Genomic DNA, 17,093 nt, shown 5'->3' with positions numbered 1-17,093 from the left:
GCGCCACCACACTCCAGCCTGGGTCACAGAGTAAGACCCTGTCTCAAAGGAGAAAATAAAGAAGCATCAGCTAAACAAAGAAGAGAGGAAATGGATCCCCAGGAAAAAAGAAAGCAGGCTGCTGCTGCGCAGAGGCCGAAAGTCATAAGGCAATGCTGCAGGGGTGTGGGGGTGCTGCTGGGGCGGAGGGCAGGGGTGGGGAATCACAGAGAGGAGGCTGGGGGGTGGCTGGGTCTAAGCAAGCCACGCTGGCCACGCTGTGGGGTTTGTGCCACTTCCTGCCTCTGGTGGGCCCCTCAGCTCTCCCAGGTACCCCCCGCACACAGCACCTACCTCCGCCCCTCCCCGCGCACAGCACCTACCTCCGCCCCTCCCCGCGCACAGCACCTACCTCCGCCCCTCCCCGCGCACAGCACCTACCCTGAGCTGCTTTACGAAGTGCTTCCCCACAGTGACGCCCGAGCTGGGACTGCCCAGGATGATCTCGAAGTGCTCCTCCAGCGCCAGCCGGGCCCGCACGTGGGCCAGCCGCTCATAGGCCACGGCCGCCAGGGGCGAACAGGGCACCCGCAGCAGGACCATGAGCCCGTGGCCACAGGGGCACTGCTTCGGGGAGTTGAGGAGGTTCTGCGTGATCTCCAGCGTCTCCACCGACGTGTAGTTCTTCATCTGCGGGAGGCCGCTCACGGCCATCAGGGCGGCCGCGTAGTGCTGCACGAGAACAAAGGTCCTGATCACCGCGCTGTGCAGGCGGGGGAACCTGCAAGGAACACAGAGAGACCATGCCTGTGACGGCTGCGCCCGCCGGCCTGCTGCTGCCAAGTCACCCAAGACATCCGTCACTCCGGCACAGGCAATTCCTGCATTACACACAGTTGTGCTGCCTTTAGAAGGTGGTTGTGGGAACCTGAATGAGAAGCCTTCTTTAGAAACCAAATTATACAGTCCTTTTTTTTCCAGCTGGGAAACAAAAACATAGGTTTGTTGTTATTATGTTTTTCAGCATTTGGCACTTAGTAGCTGCTCAATAAATATCTGTCCGATGAATTAGCTGATGAAGAAATGGTATAAATGCCTATTTTGTCTCTATCAGCATAATGTGCAGTTCTCTGAGGAGGTGGCTAAGTTGCCCCGAGTTCCTACTAGAAACAGGAGAACCACCAGCAATCAATATGGAAATGCAGCTACCAGAGGCCCTAGTTCTAAAGGCACATCTCTGTGTTCACTTCGATCACAGTGAATTATTAGAAATATAACTAAACATATTTTAATGTGACAGATGAATTACAAATCAGAACTTATCCAGCCAAATCAAGAATCTCAGTTTTTGCTTTAAAACTGTGGTTACTATATGTGTCCCCACACAAAGGTGGTGGCTGCTCCCACAACCACCTGCTCTCCTAGAGTGGCTCTGACCCATTAGTCAAACAGACCCCAGGGCACCAATGGAAAAGGCCAGGCCCCTGTAGATGATGGTGTTTCTCAACGGGAATAAATAAAGTGGTATCCACTTTATGCACAATGTTCTTCTGGGTTGATTGAGCTGGAATGGATCCCCCTAACTCTGGGTTTTTGTAGCAAAGGTAAGGTAGTTTCTCAACCTACAGAAAAGAGTTCCACACCGTGGCCATGCCACCCTGTGAGTTCTATCAGGGCAGCCAGCTCGCCTTCCTACAGCACCTGATAGCATTTCTGACATTGCGACGACATCCCTGCCCCTGCTTCCTGACCATCCTCCTCCTTTTCTTCATCCTTCCTTCAGCACTTCATCCACTATGCAGGCCACATAAGCTGGAAGCCGGCCTGGCAAGCTTCTCATTACAAGTGCCATCTCAGGAAGGCATAACTGGTCCACAGACTCTGGCATGAAGGGGACTCAGCAGCCCACAGACTGCTTTACCTACCCCTGGTGCACCGGTCAAATAATGCCCAGGAAACAGACTGCCTGAGGTCAGGAGTTTGAGGCCACCCTGGCCAACATGATAAAACCCTGCCTCTACTAAAAATACAAAAATTAGTCGGGCATGGTGGCACACGCCTATAATCTCAGCTACTTGGGAGGCTGAGGCAGGAGAATTGCTTGAACTCGGGAGGTGGAGGTTGCAGCAAGCCAAGATCATGATCACCACTGCACTCCGGCCTGGGCCACAGAGCGAGACTCCATCTCAAAATAAATAAATAAATAAATATACATAAATAAATAAAATTTATGTATATTTTGAGATGGCCACTCCATCTCAAAATAAATAAATAAATAAATATACATAAATCAATAAAAATAAATACATAATAATGCTGCCCAGGAAGAAAGGAAGTGCAGTAGGAAAAATGGGCTCTGCTCAAAGGACAGAGACTTCCGCTTCTGACAAGATGGAACAACGGGATCAGATTTCTCCGCCCATCTGAAACAGCTGAAAAACTGAACACATAAGTGAAACAACTGCATTTCAATACATGGAACATCAGGCAGTGAAAGACAGTGATCCTAACGATGTGAGACGAATCAGGTGAGCCCCCCAGCTTCTGCCTATACTTTCTGGGATGTATTCAGGGAAAGGGAAGCCAGCGAAGCTCGGTGGTCTCCCTGAGTTGAGGAGGGTATTGAATTCCAGGAAAACCAAGGCAGCTAGAGATCACAGGGCAAAGTACCAAAGAGGAGAGATCTGCAGAGGGTCTCCCTAAAGTCTTCAGCTGACATGAGCAGTGCACATATGTAAGGAAACGACCCAAGGCCAAAACAAGAATCCTTTGATTGCAAAAGAATTAAAGGGAACAATGTCTCAAGTTCATGTAGGGCTGGGAATAGTTCCTGTTTCCACAGCCAATAGGGAACACCTCTGAGTCATGAAACATTATAGAGTAACTTTTGGCAAAGTTAGCCTTACATTAAATACTGTTCTGGTCCTGCCTGACAAAGTTTAAAACCAGGACCTGGAAGATTAAACTGTATCCAAGTAACTTAGTTGTAGCTCCCCGCCTCAAAAAAATCAGTATTTATAGACATACAAACATATCTAGCACCCAACAAGGTAAAATTGACAATATCTGGCATTCTCTCAAAAGTTACCAGACATGTAAATAAGAAGGCAAATATGATCCATAATTGTAGGGAAAAGAAAGAGAGATCAGACTATTATTGTGTCTATGTAGAAAAGGAAGACGTAAGAAAGTCCATTTTGACCTGTATCCTGAACAATTGCTTTGCCCTGAGATGCTGTTAATCTGTAACTCTGCCCCAACCTTGAGCTCACAAAAACATGTGTTGCATGGAATCAAGGTTTAAGGGATCTAGGGCTGTGCAGGATGTGCCTTGCTAACAAAATATTTACAAGCAGTATGCTTGGTAAAAGTCATTGCCATTCTCCAGTCTCAATAAACCAGGGGCACAATGCACTGTGGAAAGCCGCAGGGACCTCTGCCCTGGAAAGCCGGGTATTATCCAGGGTTTCTCCCCGTGTGATAGTCTGAAATATGGCCTCATGGGATGAGAAGGACCTGACCGTCCCCCAGGCCCACACCCATGAAGGGTCTGTGCTGAGGAGGATTAGTAAAAGAGGAAGGCCTCTTGCAGTTGAGATAAGAGGAAGGCCTCTGTCTCCTGCCTGCCCCTGGAACTGAATGTCTTGGTATAAAACCCGATTGTACATCTGTTCATTTCTGAGATAGGAGAAAAACTGCCCTGTGGCGGGAGGTGATGCGTGTTGGCAGCAATGCTGCTTGGTTACTCTTTACTCCATGGAGATATTTGGGTGGAGAGAAGCATAAATCTGGCCTGCGTGCACATCCAGGTATAGTACCTTCCCTTGAACTTATTTGTGACACAGATTCCTTTGCTCACGTTTTCTTGCTGACCTTCTCCCCACTATCTACCTGCTCTCCTACCACATTCCTCTTGCTGAGATAGTGAAAATAGTAATCAATAAAGACTTAGGGAACTCAGAGACCGGTGCTGGTGCAGGTCCTCCGTATGCTGAGTGCCGGTTCCCTGGGCCCACTGTTCTTTCTCTATACTTTGTCTCTGTGTCTTATTTCTTTTCTCAGTCTCTCATCCCACCTGATGAGAAATACTCACAGGTGTGGAGGGGCTGGCCCCCTTCAATAATAAAGGGGGGGGAACAAATTGATTAATAGAAACTGACCCAGGAATGACACAGATGACAGAATTTACAGACAGCAAAATTAAAACAATTATTGTAACTATATTCTGTATGGTTAAAAATCTAGAGGAAAGACTGAACTTGTTTACTAGAGATATAAAAATCACAAATTAAATTCTAGAGATAAAATCTTCAATGTTGTAGATAGAAAATAAACTAGACCCTGAATTCTCATGGGAGCTATGATCTTTGTACGTGACCTTGCCCTGCCAGCCACAACAGACTTGTTCAGGTATGGAAACCCAACTCAGGCTGAGCCAGTCTTCTCTTGGAATTTTTCAAACTCTAACAAAGAATAAGTTCCCCACTGGAATCTGGAGACCGTGAGGCTCAGCACCAAGCAGTGGTCATGTTTTTCAGTGCACAGAGGAAGGCATTGTGCAGTGAGATACAATATGACCATCATACAGATACCAAAGACAAAACAACAGTCTTGGCAGTGTTTGAATACTTAAGTTGTTAGGTATCTCTGCTGTTCTATGGTTTATTTGTTCAACCTTTCCTATTATTTTGTGAGTCAGTACATCCCTCTCTTTTTCTTAAAAGAGTTCAAGTTGAGTTTCTGTTACGTGCAACAAAGAGTTCTGATTAATAAACACAATAACGATGTATCATCAATGTGTATGTACATCAATGCATGTGACACCTGAAATTGTCTTTTTCTCTTAGAAATCTTGTTATAAAACTGTGCTTTTGTAAGATAAATACACACACACACATACTGGATGAAATTGGCAGCAGATTAGATAACATAGAAAATAAGACTCATAAACTTGAAAACACAGCAATAGAAACTAAAATATTCCAGCACTTTGGGAGGCCAAGGCAGAAGAATCACTTGAGGCAAGGAGTTCAAGATCTTGGCAATAGGAGCAAGAAAAATTTTCAAAAATTGGCCAGGCATGGTGGCATGCACCTGTAGTCCCAGCTATTTGGGAGGCTGAGATGCGGGGATGGCTTGAGCCCAGGAGTTTGAGGTTACAATGAGCTATGATCATGCCACCACACTTCAGCCTGGGCAACAGCCCTAAAAGATTCTTTCTTTACAAAATAATAATAGGCCAGGCATGGTGGCTCACATCTGTAATTCCAGCACTTTGGGAGGCCGAGGCGGGCAGATCACAAGATCAGGAGATCGAGACCATCCTGGCCAACATGTTAAAACCCTGTCTCTACTAAAAATACAAAAATTAGATGGGCACGATGGTGTGTGCCTGTAATCCCAGCTACTCAGGAGGCTGAGGCAGGAGAATCGCTTGAATCTGAGAGGTGGAGGTTGCAGTGAGCCAAGATCGTGCCACTGCACTCCAGCCTGGCAACAGAGTGAGACTCCGTCTCAAATAATAATAATTATAATAATGAAACTAAAATCAAATAGCAATCAATTAAAAGGCAGAGATTGTCACATGTAAGGTAAGACTGAACTATAAGCTGCCTACAAGAAACCAAGTTTAAACACAAAAAGAGAAACATGCTCAAAGTAAAAGGATAAAAAATTATAATCTATAGTAACACCAGTCAAAAGAAAACTAGAATAATTATATTAATATCAGAAGAGATTATAGAGCTATAAATAATATTCTTTGGGTCATCTGAAAATAATGAAGGAGTCAACTTATCAACAGACACTTCACCAAAGATGATACACAAATGGCAGATAAACATAGGAAAAGATGTTCAACATCATTAGTCACTGGAGAAATTAAAATTAAAATTACGAGCTACAGCTTCATACCTATTAGAAAGAATAAAATTTAAAATACAGACCATACCAAGTGCTGACAAAGATGTAAAGCAACTGAAATTCTGATGGGAATGTAAAATGAACCACAGTTGACCCTTGAAAAACATGGGTTTGACAACTGCAAGGGTCCACTTGTACATGGATTTTAAACCAAATGCAAATCAAAAATACAGTATTTTCTAGATGTGAAAACCATGGACATGGAAAGCTGACTTTTGCTTACATGTGGTTCCAGAGGGCTGACCATGGGACTTGAGTATGCATGGATTTTGGTATGTGGGGACAGTTCTGGAATTAACCCTCCCTGTATACCAAGGGAAAACAATTTGGCAGCTTGTTAAAAAGTTAAACATACACCTATCAAGTAACCCAGCCATTTCACAACTAGGTGTTTACCCAGGGAAAGTGAAAGAATATGTCTATACAAAGCTTCGTACATGAATATTCATAGCACCTTTATCTGTAACAGCCAAAACTGAAAAACAACCTAGATGCCTCTTAACCAGTAAAAAAACAAACTAGTATGGCCATACAATAGTAGGAACAACCTATTGATACGTAAAAGAACATGGATGAATTTCAATATAATTATACAGAGTGAAAGACGCCAGGCCAAAAACAGAGTACATATTGTACAATTCCATTTATATAAAACTCTAGAAAATGCAAACTACATTTCTACAGTGGGAAAAGGACAGGAGGAAGGAATTACAAAGGGGCAGGAGAAAACTTTTTTTCATTACCTTGTGGTGACCATTTTACCAGTCTATACATGGATCAAAATGTAAACTGAATACTTTAAATATACATGGCTGGGAGTGGTGGCTCACGCCTGTAATCCCAGCACTTTGTGAGGCTGAGGTGGGTGGATCATGAAGTCAGGAGTTTGAGACCAGCCTGACCAACATGGTGAAAATCCATCTCTACTAAAAATACAAAAATTAGCCAGGTGTGGTGGCAGGTGCCTGTAATCCCAGCTACTTGGGAGGCTGAGGCAGGAGAATTGCTTGAACCCAGGAGGCAGAGGTTGCAGTGAGCTGAGATTACACCATTGCACTCCAGCCTGGGTGACAGAGTGAGACTGTGTACCCCCGAAAACAAAGAAAAACAAAAAAGAAAAGAAAAAGAAAAAGAAAAGAAAAGATGTACGGTCTACTGGCTGTCAGTTGTTCCCCATTAAAGCTGCCGTGTAAAAAAAAAAAAAAAAAAAAAAAAAAAAAGATAAGCATTAGAAGGAGGCTCTGGTGCCCAGCTCCAGACAGCACCCCAGCTAAGGCTCAGAAATGTACCTTAGCTGTGGCTCAGCAGAGTACTACGCCCACCCTTAAGCCTCTATGGTGGGCACTGAAGGAAAGAGGTTCCATAGACAATACATTAGAACAAAAATAGGAGTTGTCAAAGGTCTAGATCTTTTGGTTTTAAGTTATAGTCGGTTTGTGTCCAACTGACAGTCCTATAAGCAGTTTTCCCAGCCGTATGCTGGCGTTTATGACACATGGAGGACTAACAGTCTGGCCACACATACGGTGGCAAGAGGCAGTAACCCCATGTTCTAACCTTTATCTCCTTCTGTTCAAATTACCAGTTTCAAGGGCATTCTCCAGACAAATGATTCCTAGTAAAGGCAGTACGGTATGGTGGAAAGGTGTCGAACCTGTCTGCAGTCCATGTTGCCACCAACAGGCTGCATGAGCTCGGGCAAATCACAGTCCCACTCCGGGCTTCAGTTCCCACAGTGATAAAATGAGGTGATTGGGCCAAATAATTCCTAGAAGTTCCTATGATTCTCCATACTTCAACATTCCAGGGTTTGATAGTCTCTTCTCACCCAGTGAGACATAAGATTGAATCTCTGCGATGCTTCTAGTTTAGCAGAGGGGGAGGGAGAAGACAGGAGGATGATGGTGATAGTGGTGGAGGTGGTGGTGCTCGCAGCCAACAGGAGCATGTAATGTGTGTCAGGCCCTGTTTCCAATGCTTTACGTGTATGAATCCATTTAATCCTTACAGTATCTCTATGATGTAGGCGTTATCATCCCCAAAGAAAATGGAGAAACTCTCAAAGTCTCACAGCTGGTTAATGGCAGATTCAGGATTCAACCCCAGGAAGGATGATTTTGGAGCCTGAGCTCTCAGCATGCACAGCATGCAACTGTTACTGAATGTGCGTACGTACGTTATCTCAGGAAATTCTAAGAAGCCGCTAGGAAGGTGGGTTTGTTCTACAGGTGAGGGTACAGAAGTTTAGACAGGTCAGATGATTTGCCAAGGTTAAAACTAACAGAGGGGCAAACCAAGATGTACTGGCATGGTGGTCACAGCCTATCCTTTACTAGCTGTGAGCTTTTGGTCAGTATGGCTTGGTGGCTGCGTGGGTTTGGAGCCAAGGAAGCAGGGCTGGGGTCCAGTTTCACTATAAACCCCCCATGTGACTTTGGACAAGTGGCCTAACTTCTCTAAGTCTCAGTTTCTTCATCTGAAAAAGGGGGATAACAGTATTTCCTATCTCACTGTGTCACTGTAAGGATTATTTTAGGTAATAAATACAGAGCACTGAGCCCAGTGTCTACAACATACTAAGCACATCACGTGTGCTTACCGCCTGAGGAGAAGCAGAGGAAGGGCAAAGGCCGGTTTTCTTGCCTCTGAAATCTTGGAGGGCTACTTCATGCAGCAAGTTGATGAGAGCTCAGCTGTCGACCCACGCGCTGGAGAACTGACCTGATTAATTTCTGTCAGTATCATAGAACTGAATAGTATCTAAGATATTTAGTTTCTCCAAGAGTGTTCTGGGAAATTCTAGTCCCATGAGCTACTGGACACATCTCTAGCCTTCTGGAGAATTATAGCATGCGTGGATGTGCTGAAGGCTCCAAGAACTCTCGTGGAAAAGAAGTCCTTTCCTTAAGTGTTTCTCAGACACGTTTGACCATGGAACCCCTTTACGCTTAGCAACTATTAGTATCCAGCCAAAGCAGTATACCTTGGAACATAGCTTGAGAAGGATATGTCTAATTTCATCCCTTGTCTGCAAATGAGAAGATTGAGGTTCAATAAGAAAAGCAGGTAGAGACCAGCTCATGCTGACAATCAGTGGTATTTTGTTCAGTGGCATTTTCCTTTGCATTAGATCGTCTATAAAACTTGGCCTGGCTTTACCACGAATAAACCATGTAGTACCTGGCAATTACTTAGCCTGTCTGAGCCTCAGTTTCATCTATAAAATGAGGTCTGTTGCAACAGGGTTAACAGGGCTGGCTGTGCAGTCAGAGTGACTCTGGGTTCTCACCCAGTTCTGTCACTTGCTAGACACGTGGCCTGAGAAAGCTATGGAGCCTCTCCAAGCCTCAGCATCTTCATTTGCAAAGTATGGATAACAGTAGCAACTGGCTCAGAGAGGCAGTGAGAATCAAATCAGATAATGACAGTAAAGTCCCTGGAAGAGTCAACGACACAAAATAAACATTCAATAAATGATACGCATCGGAAATAAAAACAAAGCAGACTGTGATCATCAATGCAGTTTCTTTTAAAGCTTTGTTATCTTCCTCCCATTTTCCTACCCTCCACTGGTTCGAAAACATCATTCCACATTCCAGCATATTTCTGCTCACTGTCCTCTCTAAAATTTTCTAGAGCAACAGCATGACAAAGATATCACTGACCCAAAGGGATTCAAACACAGGAGAAGCAAAAAACTAGGGTACATTTCATGGAGAAACTGAGTCACCCAGGAAGGAAAGGTCTCCCTGGAATTCCCTGGCTGGCTAAACGCACCTCGACTTCCCCTTTAAGCTACTGAGCACTTCTAGTAACTGAGAAGAGAAACAAGTACCTTTTTCCTAATGCAGTGACCATGGCTTCAAAGGAGCTGTCGTATCTGAGCAAGGGGAGGCTGTGCCCTGAAAGGGTGGATTCAATAAACTCCGAAAGCCCGAAGTACTTCTTATTCTCATGATATAAGTCCACTCCCTAAAACAAAGAAGAGCATCAGTCACTCCAACATTGTATTCGCGGGGACGGCCAGAGGTTCACGTGCCAGGCCTGCGGACGACCTGGGTTGGCAACTTCATCTAAATCGTGCCTACTGTGCAGCGGCTTGAATGGCATTTTATAAACTTCTCCCACCTGCAGAAGCAGAGCAAAGAACCTGCCATACTTTAAAAATGGTGTGTCCCCATCGCTCAGGAGTTTTCCATTCATTCGGTCCCAATGTCTTCACCAAGAAGAAAACCAGCCTTATCTTATTTAAACATATAAATGTCTTTGTTAAATTTGCTTCTTTCTACAATCTTAAGCTAGTTTTAGGAATAAGCAAATCAATTATCTTGCATTCAGTTGCTACTAAAAATCAGAAGATGAAGAAAACATTTATCTAGCCAATTTCACTCACACAGACATAAAATTCCAAAGCTGGGGGAATTTGTTGAAAGCACAAAGGCATGAAAATTCTACCCCTAAACACCCTAAACAGCACAGTGGTTAAGGGCTGAGCCAAGGAGCCAGTGGCCTGGGTCATATCCCAGCTCCATGACTTTCTAGCTGCCTGGCCTGAGGCAAGCGGCCCAACTCTGTCTCATGTTCCCCATTTGTAGATGAGAACTCATCCTAGCACCTGCCTCTTGCATGAGCTCACAGCAGGAAGCACTTTGGGCAGGGCCTCCCTGGCTCATGGGAAGTGCCTTACGAACAATGGCTATTGCCACCACGGATTCTCGGTGCACAGGACAAAAGCCAGGTATTTTTTTAAAGTTCCTCAGAGGATTGCAAGGCACTCCAAATAAGTCTCATCTTTTACCTTTATTTATTCCTGTGTAACTAACTACAAACCACCCAGAATTCTCAAATTACCAGAATTGCTTTAGTCTTCTATTTTGATGAGAAAATGCCAGGTGATAAGCTAAAAACTCACCACGTTTTGAGGATATGTGTTTAGTTTGAGGAAGGAGATTCTGCATCTCACTATTCAAGGATGCAGGGATAGGACAACAGGAACCTTCCTAGGGCTTCTAGAGACATTGAGCATCGCTCTGTATGGAGCCCGAAGTCCCCAATCCCCAAGGGCTCTACCTTCGATATCTCCATTCAATGCCATAGAACAAACATTCCGAATGCTGCTCAGCAAGCTGCAGTCACCAGAGGAAATGTCACACAAACTGCATTACATCTTCTGAGGTGAGGAGGCCAACTGGCATAATGTAGGAAGGTTTCCAAAAAGACCAAGAAGGATTTACACCTAACTCTGGGTTAAACCAAAGATCCAAGGAGCTGGAACCCATTATCCTCGACCACATTGGTCAAGGCTTTTACTAAATGTAATTTCTGCAAACCCAAGTGTCATTGCTACACAAGGGCCCAGCAGCCCTGTGGCACTCACATTACTGCAGGAGGCGGGCCAGTGGATCTCATTGTAGGGGCTGATGAGGGTGTGCTGTGTCTGCAGTGCGTACGGGAAGGAAGTCACGTGAAGTGTCACAATGTTAGGGGCCTCCTTCACCTCCCTGCAGTTGAGCAATCGGTCCACCAATCCCACCGACGGGTCACTTTGAGAATAGAGGTTATGAACAGCGCTACTGAGGGAGGAAAAGACACAATCAGTTGAATTACTATATTGTTTTCTAATTTTGCAAGGGTGAAGCAGCTGAATAAATGTATAACTAACCCCTGACTTTGCCAACAATTGAAGATTATGGCTCTGCCCATGACTAGGAATAGAGAAAAAAATGGCTGGAGTGCAGGTAGCTGTCAGGGACTCTCCCGAGACTCATTACTTAGGAAAAATGTGTCTGGCGGGGGACGGTAGTCAGAGAGGATTTCTTATAAGACACACACTCCTTCTATCCCGATCAGTGATGTGTCCCCGAGAATGTTCCATGAATCATTTGTTCCTCTTTGGACCCATCTGATTGTGTACTTATCTCCTTACAAAGTCCTTCTGACCTTGAAACGATCCGGAAAAGATATAAAAGAGTAGATTCTAGAGTCAGTTTAAAAGGCAGCAGGAGAGGATTGGGAAGCATTTTGGACAAGGGGTCTGGGAGACAGGCCCAGCTCTGCACTTCTCTGTGGGACAAAGGCCTTTGCATTCTCTCCTGTAAGTCTAGGGGATTAAAAAAAATCAGTGCTTAACCCTTTGGATGGCAGGAGGCCACTTTGAGAAACCTACTCCCAAAATGAATATTCACAATATAGCTCTTTCTATAATTTCGGAATGTTCCAATCTCCCCCAAGCCCATACATGAATTCTGGATTGTAAACCCACTACAAGGTGATCCTTCAGGTCCTCACCAGCCCTAACTAGCTATCTGTGGATCTGTGACAATCAAAGGTTTTCTCCATGACCGGGTCCAGGAGCCCCCTCCTTTCTCATCTACATCAGAGGAAATGTCTGAGCGTACAACTCCTAGGCCAGTCTCACGGAGATGACCAATCCTGCTAAACCACCAGAAATCCTGCCAGATGCTTGGCTTGGCCCATCTGAAATTCATGTTTATGTTCATTTTAACATAGTAAGTAAAATCACCCCTTAAGAATGGCAGGCATCGGCTGGGTGCGGTGGCTCACACCTGTAATCCCAGCACTTTGGGAGGCCGAGTCAGGTGGATCACGAGGTCAGGAGATCGAGACCATCCTGGCTAACACGGTAAAACTCCGTCTCTATTAAAAATACGAAAACAAAATTAGCCAGGCGTGGTGACATGCACCTGCAGTCCCAGCTACAGAGTGAGACTCCATCTCAAAAAAAAAAAAAAAAAGGGCAAGCATCAGTGGTGACCCACGGTACTGGAGCCCACAGAGCCTCTTTCAGGGAAGGGCGAGGCTAAGCAACTCCTGCTAGGACCCTCTGCACCCCACACCAGCATGGCTCCTTGGGGCTGAGTGGACTATGAAAGAAACACATCAGGCATCAGGCTGTGATTCGAGGGCCTCGGCTCTGCCACTAACACCCTCCCACTCCACCCCGCCCTATGACTCTGGGACACACGCTTCCCTTCTCCAGCCATTAGATTCCACTATGGTAAATTTCAGAGGTGGCACTAGAGAATCCCTGAGATAACTTCCAGCTCAAGATTGTGGAAAACATCCATGGCACCTGCTTACAAACACCAAGCCCAAACATCATCCATCTTTTCAGGATTTGTACCCTCAGCCCCCAGGAACATCCACATATGTCGTTTCAAGGAAGGAAAATGTCAACCTGTCATATATCAAGTCAATCTAACCTCACAAGATCCCAGTGCGCATGGTCATGGATGAGGACAAAAAGTGTGTGCGGGTTCTGGAAGGAGTTTTGCAGAAAAGCCTTAAATTTTGTCTGTGCCTCCGCGTCTAGCTTCAGGACATACTGTTCCACCCTCTGCTTCGTCATGTGCTCTTTCTCCAGACCAAGCTCCAGTAAAACTCCTGCAACACAATGGAAATACATCAATAACTCCAAACATGCCCCCTGGTTTCCATTCACTCAACAGACACCTGATGAGCTACTCCTATACAGCAGGTCCTGAGCTAGACCCAGAGATGCGAGAGTAGGGAAAGGGAGGGAAAAAGCTCCCACACAGGTTACAGCTGCATAACTGTCCTGCCCAGGAGCTGGGGCACAGGCAAGCCTTGGCTATGTGTATAGCAGCCCTCCCTAGGGGCACCGGCTTCACGAAGCAGCTGATCCCAAGCGTGGTAAGACAGAGGGAACCGAAAGGTCCTGCTGGCAGCAAAATCCCTCTCTCAGTCTGAACGCCACAGGGCTACACATTACACCACTAAAGAGTAAGTCTTTTCAGTGAAGACACTGAACATCTGTGTACTCTGTGGTTAAATACGATATCCTTGAAAGTACAAGGATATCAGTGATGCAACTGATATCAGATAGCAACACCTGGTTAGGTCACTAGCCTGAGTGCGACATGGTAAAAGTTCAAGTTTCAGCTCTACCTTCAGCAGATCCTAAAATCTTGGGCAAGTCACTGTCTCTGAACGTAGGTTTCACAACCTATAAAACAAGGGCAACGATCCTTGCCCTATCCACTCTATAGCAAAGAACAGTGTCAACACCCAAACACGGATTTTGGCAGATCAAAGCTTCTCCACACAGGCCACGTGACTTCTCCCTGAAACATCCCATACCTGAATGCCACACATGGAACAGAGTCTGCTGGTAGGTCACTTCTGAGGGCGGAATGCAAATGAGAAAGTCCACCTTCTCAAAGGATCCCAGGTCCAGATTTTGGGTGCTGGAATCCGCAATGGAACACACATGGGAGAGGAGCTTCTGCGCCACTGCCAGCTGGAAGGGCCGGATGCTGTGTGGCTCCAGATGGTAACCTGGAACCAGAGCCCAGGATGCCAGGTGAGCCCCAGGGCACATGGCTACTGCCAGGCCCTTGGCCAGAGAATCAGTGACTGGTCCAGGGGAGACAGCCCCATGCACAAAGCGATGAGGGAAAGGGGAATAACTCTCATTTATCAAGTCCCTGCTCTCAGCTAAGCAGTGGCGGGTGTGGGGGTAGCGATCATTTTATGCACCATCCTTCACTTAATAATGAAAGCAAGAACCAAGCACTTGGGGAGCACAGCGGAGGCAGTGGCCTCTTCTGCTTAGAGGGGACAAGGAGCCCATCCCAGGGGAGGTGACACTGAGACTGGACTTTGGAAGAGGACTGCAAGCTCTCCAGAAAAGAAAACTAACGATGGTCATTTAGGAACTCCGTATGAATAGAAAACATCAGCAACAGACTCGGAGGCAGGAAATGAGCATCGAGAAATCTACCAGCTCAGAAACAGTGATGGATGTGCAATTCAAGATTAAATGAGATTGTCATAATTAAAGACTGAATTTTAAATGAGGCAGCAGGTCTACTGTGACTCTAAAAAGATGTCCTGTCTTGTGGATGTGCCCCTGACATTGCTACCTCCAATCTGAGCCCTTGGATTCTGCCCCCCAGGCCAGATCCAGGCCCTCGCCAGTGCCCTCTCATCGTCCACCGGGCACACATGAGCCCTCTGTCCCCTCAGCACCCACTTAGCACACTTGTGCCCACTGTCCTCTCTCACGGTGCACACCTGTGCCCACTGGCGCCTCTCACTGCACACAGCTATGCCCACTGCTCTGTGTCACTGTGCACACCTGTGCCCTCGCCCCCTCACTGTGCACACCTGTGCCCTTGCCCACTCTCACAGTGTATACCTGTGCCCCCACCCCTTCTCACTGTGCACACCTGTGCCCTCGCCCCCTCACTGTGCACACCTGTGCCCTCGCCCCCTCACTGTGCACACCTGTGCCCTCGCCCTCTCACTGTACACACCTGTGCCCCTGCCCCCTCACTGTGCACACCTGTGCCCCCACCCCCTCTCACTGTACACACCTGTGCCCCCGTCCCCACCATACACACCTGTGTGCCCACTCCCTCACTGTGCACAACTGCGCTCCCACCTCCTCTCACTGTACACACCTGCACCCCCGCCCCCCTCACTGTGCACACCTGCGCGCACTGCCCCTGTCCCTCATCACTACTTTGTACCTCCTCCACCCTGGGAGATTCCTTTTCACCACTCACTTGTGCACACCGGTGTCCCACTGACATCCAGGGATGCTGCTTTAGTGACAGAAGAGGCAGTGAGTGAGGAAGAAATATGGCCTTGATTTTCCTGGTGAAATTTGTCCAGCAAAATGTCAATGTCACCCTCTGCCCAAGACAGAATAAACAAATGGGTTTTCCATGTCAGTGAAATTCAGCAAACATCTACAGGGCAGTTAGTGTCAGGTACTGTCCTGAGGCCTGGAGTCGTGAAGGTAAAGAGGACGTGGCCCATCCTGTCAAGGGGTCTTAGCCTAGTCAGGATGAAGACACACTGCCAGAGTGAGCTCCCCCCACACAGACACAGCCAGTGCTAGGGCAGAAGGAAGAACAACATGGTAAAGGACAAAGGGGAAGGTCCCAAGCCCGTCTGGAAAACGAAGGGCCTGGGAAGCTTTCTAGGGGTACATGAGATGAGTCTTGAGGGGTGGGTAGCTAGGCAAACAAGGGAGAAGGACGCTCACAGCCCAGAGCACACCGGGACACAGAACTCTCCAGCAAGAAGGAAGATGGGGAAGAGAGGCCACCAACGCTGGAAAGGTGGAGAGAAACAGGTGCAAGGGCCTTGTGTACCGCACAAAGACAGAACCCACAAGGTGCCCTCCACCCCTCAGGAGAACTCTACAGCCCAAGCAGGAAGAGATGGCCAGCCAGAACCCGCAGCTGTCACTCAAGAAAAGAAAGGGACAGAAATGCAAGTGCACAGAATGAGGGGCACTCTGCAGTGGAGGTCAGCCCTGCCAGTCACCGGCAGGGTGGGGCAGAGATGACCTCCCCCGGCACTGATTTCTGTCCTATGAACGTACGCATATGCACCTGTCTCATGACAAGCCTACCTGGACAGAGGGTGCTAAAGAAGGCCCCCAGCGAGTCCACCTTCCCCGTAACCAGCTCGTAATTGACTTCCTTCTGGTACTCTGCTGGGGTGAGAAGGCTCTCGGAAAGAATCCGGGCTTGGTATTTTCCTGGAAAGCAAACAACTTTCACTGTACCAATCGTATCTTCCCTGCTTACTGGCTGTGTGGCCCTGGACTAGTCCCTTAACCCTTCTAGGCTGACATTTCCCATCAGGAACCTGTGGCTAACAGCAGGATCTATCTCCCAAGCCTGCTGTCAGGCGACGCAAGGTAACGGTGCCTGGCACATGGCAGAGGCTCAGGGTCTACTACTGAATGTCCTACTCACAGCAAGGTAAATAATTTATTTTTAAAAACACACACACACACAGAATGGGTTTAAGATTAAAGAACGCAGCCAAGACGGGCGGATCACGAGGTCAGGAGATCGAGACCATCCTGGCTAACACAGTGAAACCCCGTCTCTACTAAAAAATACAAAAAAATAGCTGGGTGAGGTGGCGGGCGCCTGTAGTCCCAGCTACTCGGGAGGCTGAGGCAGGAGAATGGCGTAAACCTGGGAGGCGGAACTTGCAGTGAGCTGAGATCCGGCCACTGTACTCCAGCCCGGGCAGCAGAGCGAGACTCCGTCTCAAAAAAAAAAGATTAAAGAACGCTGGTCGGGTGCCGTAGCTCACGCCTGTAATCTCAGCAGTGCGGGAGGCCGAGGTGGGTGGATCACCTGAGGTCAGGAGTTTGAGACCAGCCTGGCCAACATGGCGAA

General features: G+C 47.0%; 1 protein-coding gene across 20 annotated transcripts in view; it reads right to left on the bottom strand.

The window, feature by feature from the left end:
• The window catches only part of LOC105486477 (growth regulating estrogen receptor binding 1), a 159,739-nt gene that overhangs the window by 31,648 nt on the left and 110,998 nt on the right, over nt 1–17,093 (bottom strand). For 18 of the 20 annotated variants that reach the window (XR_011611459.1, XR_011611458.1, XM_071076241.1 and 15 more), the window contains exons 12-18: nt 16,310–16,438; nt 15,453–15,581; nt 14,023–14,220; nt 13,125–13,305; nt 11,279–11,474; nt 9,737–9,873; nt 421–760 (exon numbers count right to left, since the gene is read on the bottom strand). Coding sequence is in view for 18 of the 20 variants with exons in the window: in XM_071076241.1 (XP_070932342.1) it covers nt 421–760; nt 9,737–9,873; nt 11,279–11,474; nt 13,125–13,305; nt 14,023–14,220; nt 15,453–15,581; nt 16,310–16,438 (1,310 nt within the window). In the remaining 2 variants the exon portion in view is untranslated. Of the gene's footprint in view, nt 1–420; nt 761–9,736; nt 9,874–11,278; nt 11,475–13,124; nt 13,306–14,022; nt 14,221–15,452; nt 15,582–16,309; nt 16,439–17,093 lie in introns of those variants that run through there. The other 2 variants (XM_011749349.3, XM_071076245.1) reach the window with 2 other exon arrangements.

Source organism: Macaca nemestrina, chromosome 13 (genome assembly GCF_043159975.1).
Source record: "Macaca nemestrina isolate mMacNem1 chromosome 13, mMacNem.hap1, whole genome shotgun sequence".
NCBI lineage: Eukaryota > Metazoa > Chordata > Mammalia > Primates > Cercopithecidae > Macaca > Macaca nemestrina.
Note: the sequence above shows the minus strand (reverse complement) of the source record. Positions and strands in the feature narration are given on the sequence as shown.